Source organism: Sorghum bicolor, chromosome 9, assembly GCF_000003195.3.
Source record: "Sorghum bicolor cultivar BTx623 chromosome 9, Sorghum_bicolor_NCBIv3, whole genome shotgun sequence".
NCBI lineage: Eukaryota > Viridiplantae > Streptophyta > Magnoliopsida > Poales > Poaceae > Sorghum > Sorghum bicolor.
Genome location: NC_012878.2, coordinates 48933835 through 48943911, shown reverse-complemented (window position 1 = coordinate 48943911; position 10077 = coordinate 48933835). Strand labels below are relative to the sequence as shown.

The 10077-nt window shown below is 41.2% G+C and overlaps 2 protein-coding genes across 3 annotated transcripts; one reads left to right on the top strand and one right to left on the bottom strand.

The window, feature by feature from the left end:
• Positions 743 to 9161, top strand: LOC110430023 (LEC14B protein-like). 2 transcript variants are annotated; one of them, XM_021446862.1, is made up of 10 exons: positions 743 to 961; positions 1407 to 1858; positions 2014 to 2133; positions 2914 to 2991; positions 3618 to 3794; positions 6856 to 6933; positions 7585 to 7757; positions 8101 to 8256; positions 8419 to 8479; positions 8710 to 9161. In XM_021446862.1, exons 2-10 carry the CDS (start codon positions 1478 to 1480, stop codon positions 8866 to 8868), a joined length of 1383 nt encoding a protein of 460 aa, XP_021302537.1. In that variant the 5' UTR covers positions 743 to 961; positions 1407 to 1477; the 3' UTR covers positions 8869 to 9161. The 2 variants fall into 2 exon arrangements, with proteins under 2 accessions (XP_021302537.1, XP_021302538.1); XM_021446863.1 differs by having other exon boundaries at positions 798 to 961; positions 1444 to 1858.
• On the bottom strand, positions 9277 to 10021 carry LOC8076943 (small EDRK-rich factor 2). Its single transcript, XM_002439744.2, has 2 exons — positions 9871 to 10021; positions 9277 to 9666 (listed from the first exon to the last, which is right to left on the bottom strand). The coding sequence occupies exons 1-2, from the start codon at positions 9875 to 9877 to the stop codon at positions 9464 to 9466; spliced, it is 210 nt and encodes a 69-aa protein (XP_002439789.1). The 5' UTR covers positions 9878 to 10021; the 3' UTR covers positions 9277 to 9463.

The window sequence follows — 10077 nt, the reverse complement described above, 5'->3', positions numbered from 1 at the left end:
GATTTTGTGTTGCTCCTCTTCTCCAATGTTGGATTTGAGTCAAACTATGGTTTGTATTCAACCGTTTTGCGGCATGATTTGTTATTGTGGAGTCAACATTGTGAAAAAGCCATGGAAGTTAATGACACAAGAAGAATGTCATCATGGGTTGGCTTACTGTCTCATACTACACACCCTTGATGCCTCGTTTGTGATAGTAGGTGGATAATCTATATCTATATCTCTTATAAAGCTGATGATACCCACTATAAGTCTGCCTCAACATGCAAGCCATCCACATCATCTCCCAATAATCTCCGTATGGGTATCTTCTTGTTCATATAATAGTTGTAGTTTGATGTATTGTCGACATGGTATGGCTAAACTTGAAACATATATTTAGAGAACTAGTTGATCGCTGCATGGTTGTTACTCTTTCCATAAAAGGAGAATGTATTTTTTCATAACAAATCAAATAATTTTAAATTTAATCAAATATATCAAAAAAGCACATTAACATTTATAATATAAAAATATATGTAATTAGGTTAATTCTGGAATATATATTTTTTAGATCTATTTAGAGTCACAAATGTTTATAATATTTTCTGGTTTCTATGAACTTAGTCAATTTTAAGTATATTTGGCTTCTTGTAAAAAAAAGTATATTTGACTCCATCCAAACGTATAATTGCATCTATCTTTTTAATTGTTTGAGGAAGTATATATAAAAAAAATGTTAAAAAAACGTTCGCGAGCAAAGCCTCTGCGAGCGGCCCTGCATCTTTGTTATCCCGTCCGGCCGGGCGACTCCAGTGACCAGTTCTTCCCCCTGTCTCTCTCGCTCTCGCGTGGTTCTCCCGTGCCCCCGGCGTGAGCGCGCTCTTTCTCTCGCGGGCTCGTGGCGACAGCCGCCGCCGCTGCCCTACGCCAATTGCTCAGGCCTTCTTTGGGCCCTTCGCCGGCGGCGAGCACCCACCAGGTACGCCTACCCCTTTTCTTCCCCTAACTTAAGCTATTTGTTTTCAAATCTGATGTAATTACAAGTGTAGTGGGCATGTAGTATTATGCCTACTAACTCTATTTTTTGGCAAAAATTATCGGGTGTACCTGTGTATACCCATGCCCTTTAGTGGGTTCGCCCCTGATTTAGCTAGTAACTCTCAGTAGTAAAACCTCTGTTCCTGCATGTTCACAGATGCAGTTTCACTGTTTTGATATATTTTATGATGCAGTACCTCAATTTATAGTGTGTATATAGAGCATAAACCAGAGGTTTGAGTTGGGCTTGTGAATTCTAGTTAATTGAACCACATTCAACGATCATGCCCAGCATAAGCTGCTCTCACGTGATATGTGCCTTTTTACGCAATTGCAAATATGTAACAAAATTTCGTTGTTCCTTGGGAACTTTCCAATTTTTATAGGAAGCCTTTGAATCTGAACATTGATAGGCGTTTGCAGAGAGAATTGATAAATACATCATCAGCCTGAAAGAATGGGTTATGGCATGAGTAGGCTAGAAGATGAATACTATGAGCCTGAAGGGCAGAATACTGATGGATCTGGCTCAGTTCAAGTGAACAATGAGTTTGCAGAACTGCATAACGATATTTTTCATATGACCCGAATGAGATCAAGACTTACTGAAAGCTACAAGTCCATGGGTACCAACAGAGGCATAATATCAACGGCCAAGTTATTATCTCAAAGGGAAATTGATTGTTCTGGAAAGAGGATGTTCTCTTCTGGTGACCGTGCATTTGTTCTAGGTCGCTATGTTCCAATGAACGGCCCTCAGTTATTGGATAGGATGGATTCTCGTGCTTATGTTTCGCAGTTTTCTGCTGATGGCACTCTTTTTGTTGCTGGTTTTCAGGTATGCTATGCTCAACCAACAATAGTCAAGGTTTTTAGCAAGTTCAAGTCAGAATTTCCCGGTGTTTAGTTTACTTTTTCTGTCACTATGTTATGCATTTTTTAAAATTAAAGCTACAAACATAATATAATAATAACATTTCTTTTCGTTTTCAGGGAAGTCACATAAGAATATATGATGCTGATAGAGGCTGGAGCATACACAAAGACATTCATGCTAGGTGTTTGAGATGGACAATCAGTGATGTATCCTTATCACCTGATCAGCGGTATCTTGTAAGTTTCTCCTGGCTTTTCACAACTTTAGCTTGTCACCCTTATTCACTTTTCATCGGTCATCATTGTAAATAAATCTCTTTCATCATTCTTCTTATTGAGAAGAAATATTCAATATGCAACTCTGTTCAACAGATGTGAATAAACCGAAGAGTATCAGATGTGGTTACATTACATGTTTTACAACAAGGTTTTCCTTTTTCATTATTGTGTTTTTGACAGTAGTTTCCAGTTCTTCTAGTGGAAACATGTTGAAGTTGGGAAATGGATGTTTCATCTGGACAGTTATCAAAGAAACTAGTATCCAAAAACGTTTTTTTGCAATATGGACCTTACTGTGTCTGGCTACCAAGATTAAATGTATCAAAGTTGTTCTGACCATTAAATACATTACAATGACTGGAAATACCTGTAGGACAATGAAGTTTACAGGGACATTTTAGAAGATTAAATGTATCAACGTTGTTCTAACCATTAAATACACTATAATGACTGGAAGTACCTGTAGGACAATGAAGTTTACAGGGACATTTTAGACTTCGTCTAGTCCATTTGGTTCTTTCATTTCTAGTCCGCCCTTTCATGACATGTTGTTACATATTTTGTTTTTTGGTATGACCATGTCTTGGATGTTTCAAAATGCATTCTAGCTTTTTATGTTTGCATATCATATTATCATTTATGTATATATGTACTTCATCAGTCTGTGGAATGCTGTCTTGCTCCCCATTTTTGCTTGCATATCAGGCTGAATCATTGTTTTTGATTATCAATCTGCAGGCCTACTCTAGTCTGGCACCTATTGTCCATATTGTTAATGTCGGAAATGCGGCAAGAGAATCCTATGCTAACGTCACTGTGAGTTCTTACTAGAGTACTTTGCACTCATTTGCTTTTCGAGTTTGTTATGATAAAAAAGTCGATACAGTTGGGTTTGCTTTGGACTTTCACATGCCTGGTTGCACAGCAAACAATGACTTCATAGAAACATGTTTCTTCAATAATATGATTTTTATGTTAATCATCCACAACTGCATTTCTTTTTAACTTCCATTGTGAATAAATTGAGGAAAGTATACAAGCACCAAACCTATTTTAGTCAAGGAGCCTCTGGGGATTTAGGAGTGGTTTCTTGTTAAAATAATAGCCAATTCATTAACTTTTTATTTCTTAAAATTGGCATTCAATCCATCAGCTGGTTGGTGCTAAATATTAGAAGACGAGATGTACCTGCCCTCCCCTAGTAAGTGTGTTTACCATTCAGTTTAATCGATGAACCTACGAATATATTGATGAGCTCAGTTACGTGATAGAATTTGTATATATGTACTTAGGGATGATATTCACTTTGTTTAGCAGTTAATTAATGTGGGTGCTTGAAAGCAGTTACAATACCTTTTGGAGATGTACCATGTTAGATGTAACATCCTTTACTGTTTATTATACCTAGTCAACAGTAATTACAATTTTACATTTTTCTGCAGGACATCCATGATGGATTGGATTTTTCACAGCATGAGGATGTTCAATATTCGTTTGGAATATTTTCCGTGAAATTTTCCTCTGATGGACGGGAACTTGTTGCTGGCAGCAATGATGAATCAATATATGTCTATGACCTTCATGCAAACAAATTGACATTACGTTTACCTGCTCATACAGTATGAAAATTGCTTACTTTCTTGCTTATATTTCCTTTGATTTTCATTTGATCTAGTCCCTCTATCCCAAAAAGGATGCAATTCCAGCTTTCTACCAAGCCAATCTATCTCAACTTTGACCAAATACGTACCAAAAAAAAACTATTTATGATATCTAATAATTATGATTCACCATGAAGTATATTTCCATACCTATTTAGAGTCATAAATGTTAATAACATTTTCTATAAACTTAGTCAAACTTAAGGAACTTTGACTCCATCCAAACCCATAATTGCATCCTTTTTGGGACAGAGGTAATAAATTAAATTTGCTACATTTACATGGAGTCCTTTTTCTAGTTGACATCTGACTCTTGGGAGATTGGGATTGATCTACAACTCTATTTCTTAATTTGGTTATGCTCTGTTATCTGATTGCTCCAAGAAAATCTGTTGATGCTTTGTACAAATGCAATTCTTATGTCCCTCCCCCTTGTCTGGCAAGCTGCAGTATTGATATCCAAACTGTAGACATGAGTTTCAGAAGAAAGAAATGATATTGCTGATCCAAGGTATTGTTGGAGAAGTGGGCCATCTCTTGATTCCTGGAGGCCCTTGGAAGGAGGTCCCCGGAGAATGTCCCGACAGGGGTCCCTCTGGAGTTTGCTAGCTAGACAGAAGCAGCCATCGGAGGAAGCCCCCCTCAGCATTCAGCCATTCACCAAAGGGATCCTCTGTTGGATTCCCCTGGGACGGGTCTGGGAAGCAGCGATGAGGATAGTTTTTCCTAAAATCCATCAGCAGAAGAATGGTTTTGGGGGGTGCACCTCAGTTCTCTCCCAAGCCAGAACGCAGTACCCTCTGTTGGAGAAAGGGCTGTCCCAGGATGGAGGGATAGACCAGAGCCAAATATCCCAGGATCATCCCTTCCACATGTACGGAAGGATGAGGGGGAGGGGGGGGGGTGTCAGTCAAGAAGGGTCATTTCATTAAGAAGGAAAAAGGTCCAAACATCATGCAGAAAAAGGAAAGGCTAAAAGCCCCTCCCGAACACACAGGAGAGTACAAAAAGACATGCCAAGTTAAGGGCACAACATGACAACAACCAGCCCTGCTCCAACCACCCTCAAGGGTCGGGGCCTTGCGACCTAAGGAGCTCATGGAGGGCCGAGGTGCCAGCCAAACACCACAGCCTGCTTTCAGTAGGTACTGTGAGAAGGAGATTCTGAATGTTTGGTCTAGCACCTTCAAAGACAATGGCATTCTTATGTTTGCGAATTTCCTAGGCGAGAAGAATGATTAGAGAGCTAAGGGTCTGTGGAGATAATTCATTGAGAAATAAGCATGTAGCATCCACCAACTGTTGTGCCGCACTCCCACTCCTAGCCTTTGGATCCTACCAAGGTTCCGGGGCCACTTGTACTTGTTTGTGGATCTATTCCACAACAGGTTAGTGGTATGGGTCATTTGTTTTGGTGTGCTTAAAAAAGACACAGGAGCCCCTGCCTTGAATGTCTGCCATGCCAATTTAGGAGCTACTAGCATAGGCATAACTGCATAAGTGCAGTTTTGACCTTCCTGTATTGAAACTTTAAGCCCTTTGAGGTTACAGAGCTGATGGTATTGAAATTTAAGATTATGGAGCTGATCGGTACAGCAGCAAACAAGTTGGAGATGTTCTAATAAGCCAAGTGCACTGTTTGGCATACATGGTTCCCAGCCTGGTTGATTTTATTATTTTAAGCTAGACATGAACCACAATAAATTCTCGTGCACTGAAGAATGGCTAGGAAATGGTGCCTCAGGCGCCAAGCAAGGACTGATTAACACCCCATTTCAACCAACCCCTAGGAACACTTTTATCTTGCATTGCACAATTTTTTTAAGAGACAGAATTATGCTTGCTTGGGGACAAGTTAGTTCTGGGTAGAGGGAAGATGCCACTGGCTGGTGAGAAGCAGCAGAGAAAGCATAAGTTGATGGAAGAAATATGAGAGGCCCTCACCAAGGATGGAAACAGAACATAATGGAGAAATGCTTATCAAGTAGGGTCACTGAATTATGAGCTGGAGAAAGGTGTGGATGAGTGGTTGTGGCCTGTATTTTTAAGTCAAACTGAAGGGGTTTATAAAGGTGTTCTGCCTTCTATCTTTAAGAAAGAAAAGGCAGATTTCTAGTGTCGAACTCCCCTATCTATTCTCATGACTCATATCGTGCTGCTGTACCACTAATCCTCTTCAATTTTATCACAATTTGACAGGTTACACTTCTCATGCTACCTTGCATCTTGCTGACAATATAGAATGTCCTCCTTCCCCCTCTCTGGCCCCTTCCATTTGCCCCACTCAATACCTCTTCGGCAGTTTGCACCTTACAGCAGAATTACCGCAAGCCCAACCAGCACTGCAATGTGTGAACCCCTTGAGTGGAATGTGGCACTGGGCCGTGGTTTCCCATTGGCCCCAGTTCCAATGCCACCCTCTTCACCTTGTGCTATGTACCTACAACCTATGACTATTTTTTAGAACATGCTGGGCATGTTTTTCATCATGAAGAAGAGAAAGGAGAAAAAGACGAAAAGCAACAAGTACATGGTAGAGCAACAAGCACAATGAGAACAAATAGCTAGGAGTCAGGAACTCAAACTTTGGTAGTGATGAGTTCCTCTTCTTGTTGTACACTTTCTCTGCATGTCGATTGCCAAGCATTTTGAAAGTTGTGGGTGTGAAATGAACTGTTGTGGAAGTCCACTGGAGTGAAGCTGACTTTTGCTTTGATATAGCAGCCAAAATAAGTCAGGCCATACATAAGAAAAGTTTCCAATCATGGTAGCCTTTTTCCATTTATGCTATTTATTGGACATTGTTAGATGACAAATGCAAAAGAATGTAAACTTATATCTGGATGTTTTATGATGCACCCAACAGACGGGAGTGCTATGTGTCTGTCACAGCTACCGAAACCTCTCTTACTTGCTCTGTGGCTGCGAATTGTTTACCATTTTGATAGTAGTTCTATACTTCATATTTGTCTGTTTTGGTATATAGAATGATGTTATCATTCGATTTTGATCTTTCCAGTCTGATGTCAATACAGTAGCATTTGCTGATGAAACCGGCCATCTCATATATTCTGGAAGTGATGACACTTTATGCAAGGTAGGTTGTTGTTCTAAATTATGTAAAATTATTTGTTTTCTCCTTCCTCAGATTTCTTCATCATACATGGAGGGGGGGGGGGGGGGGGGGGATTTTACTTCCTAGGATGTTTTTAGTTGTCTGGATAACCCCTCAAACTATTTTTCAGTTTAACCCCTGAACAATTTTGTTGTACACAGGTAGTGTTACAAGTTGAAATTTTGTGGGATGATAGATGGCATCATGCTATGTTATGAAATATTTTCATGACTATTAGTATTAGGTTGGAGCACTTGAAACTGCTTTAATCCCAAAGATGTGTAAATGTTTGATGATAATAAACAAGATCAAACTATTTCTACCATCACCAAAACTTAAAATGTAACTTTTACAAGGAGAAAAAAACAAAATGTTATTAGGGATCATAGTGTCCTAATTTTAGTAATTTGCGGGCTAATGTGGGCCAAAAAATAGTTGAGGGGTTATATGTGTGTTAGAATGAGAGAATATGAGGAATGAACAATAGTCAGTTATGGATTTTTCACAGTCCTGTTTCAGTTCTTTAGGGCTGGATATTCTGAGGTCTCCCTGGGAACATAAAGGAAAATGTTTAATGTTCTAAATTGCATTCATTTCAGCAGTGCTGCAGTATGTGACATTTGTAGTGTGCAGGTTTGGGACAGGCGGTGTTTGTCCACAGGACAAGCTGCCGGAGTTTTGACTGGACATTTGCATGGGGTAACACATATTGATAGTCGTGGAGATGGCCGAAGTTTCATATCCAATGGAAAAGACCAAGCAATCAAACTGTGGGATGTCAGGAAAATGACGTCCAATGCTGATAGGTACTTTCTCTGAATCTAAATATAAGTCCACCACTCCACCTAGCCATCCGCATTCTTCTACCAACATAAATTCATATACAATATATGACACATTTTGCCTTCTCTTTTCTGCTTTGCTCCTTTTTTCATTGTAACTGTGCTTACAATGATTTATGGGCAATATGATCATAATACCACCCACGTTACTCCATGTGTATGAGTCCAAAATGAACTTATAAGTGGAATGAGAGTGTGTTAAGGCAATAATGTCAAATGTGTCTGATGTACACGAGGATTATGTGTTGTCACCCTCAACAGTGGCCAGTCATCTTACAGTATAAAGTTAATCTATTCTTCTATGCAGTTGTGCAGACGGAGCCCCAAGTTGGGACTACAGATATTCGAGGTATCCGCAGCAGCATAAACAGTTAAAGCATCCGCATGATCAGTCATTAGCGACATACCGTGGACATGCAGTCCTCCGGACATTGATCCGTTGCTACTTTTCTCCTGCTTACAGGTGACCCTTTTACCTCCATTCTGGTATGATTTTATTGACAGTTCTACTAGGGAAGTCGTCTCCTTATCATACGAGCAACCAATAGGATTAAGTGCTATTTATCAAATTATACGGTATATCTAGGTGCTCATGTGATTGATGTCTAGTTTTTTGTTTCTGCAGCACTGGGCAAAAGTACATATATACAGGGTCGTATGATTCCTGCGTTTACATCTATGATGTGGTATGTTTTGTCCTGATACGCACTTCATTTATGCCAGCATTCCTTGGTGGTAATCTTAATCTGTCTGCTCGATGAATGTATGCCATCTTTCACAGCAGTGGATAGAGAACTTCGTTTTACCTGCCGAGAAACTGTGCATCATCTGACGAGAACACAGAACACCAGTTACGGAGTACTAGTGATAAACAATGCCAGTTGATTTTGATTCTCAGTTTCGTTTCGTGTTGCAGGTAAGTGGATCGCAAGTTGCGAAGCTGAAATGGCATCAAATGGCGATTCGTGACTGCAGTTGGCACCCATTTGAGCCCACGCTTGTGAGCTCATCCTGGGACGGCCAGGTAGCAAAATGGACCAGTGCACGTGATCAACAGGCTTCTGATATAGATTGAGTCGACCGTGCAGCGAGTGATCTTTTACTGCTCGTGGTTCTGGGCTACAAAAACATACGTATGCAATCTAAAGTAAGCACAGCTCATAAAAAAGAAAGAAGATCATGTGTTGTAGTGGTGAATTGTAATTTGTAAATACTGAACTGAAAACTTTGTGAATATGAAGTTGTTTCATAAGGCTTCATGTCCGTGTGTTTGGTTGGTCGATGTTCGTTAACTTTTGATGGGCAATGAGCTCATCCTTTTGTAAATATAAAATTACCTTCAAACAGGCCTTGTTGCACTACAGTAAATCACTTGCAAAGCAAAGTGCCAACGCCGTGGTTCCCCCTTTTTGTTATCTTTGATATTAACGCATTGCATTTGTTATCTTTTTTTTTTTTACTGCAGAACACTTGCAAGGCAAAGTGACAACACCAATAAAATCGCATTGCATTCCAGATTTTCCAGATCCAAGCAATACAGATCTTCCTACAAGTTCCAGCACGAACACACAGCTTTCTCACAATCACCAACTGCCAAGACAAACCCAACCAATTTCGCCAGATCAGGAGGAGAAACGAAACCTCCTGCACAAATCCGGAGACCCCGGCTACTACTTCTTGCCTTTGGCGTTCTTGCCGCCCTTGGCGTCGGCGCCGCCCCCCGCGGCCTGCGCCGCCTTCCTGGCAGCCTTCTCCTGCAGCGCCTTGGCGTCCCGCTCCCGCCGCTGCTCCGGCGTGAGCCCGTCGTCGCGCCCCTTGGCCGCGGGCCGCCGCGCCTGCGCCCTCTGCCGGTCGCGCTCCCTCTGGTCGCCGCGTGCAGCCCGCCAGCTCAGGTCAAGGACAAAAACAGCAACGTCATCCGAAACACACCGGTTCTACTTCTACTTTACAACAGAAAATATCAAAAGGAAAAAGAATCTGGCAGAGACGAAAAGAAAAGCCCCTGCAAGAATCGATAGAACGACAGGAAAAAAAAAAAACAGAGGGGGACAAGAAAATCATGTGTGGCCAAGGATATGAGTCATTGTGCTGACTTCTCAACTGTGTTGGGAGGAAGGGAGGGAGAGAGACGGGGACGCGGGCTGACTGGGAGAGTGGGGAGTGGTGGGGGGAGGAAGCCTCTGGAAGCAGGGCAAGAAAACGTGAGGCCGGCAGCCGTGCGGGAGAGGCCAGGGTGGGGACGGAATTTATACAGCTGGAGAGAACGGAACGCCTTGTATCCGGA

What these genes read in the sequence shown, in the direction of transcription:
- LOC110430023 (XM_021446862.1), top strand. Translation starts at nt 1,478, where the DNA reads ATGGGTTATGGCATGAGTAGGCTAGAAGATGAATACTATGAGCCTGAA. An exon ending in ATGACGTCCAATGCTGATAG is followed by an intron (nt 7,758 to 8,100) that starts GTACTTTCTCTG and finishes TCTTCTATGCAG; the next exon opens with TTGTGCAGACGGAGCCCCAA. An exon ending in GCGTTTACATCTATGATGTG is followed by an intron (nt 8,480 to 8,709) that starts GTATGTTTTGTC and finishes TTCGTGTTGCAG; the next exon opens with GTAAGTGGATCGCAAGTTGC.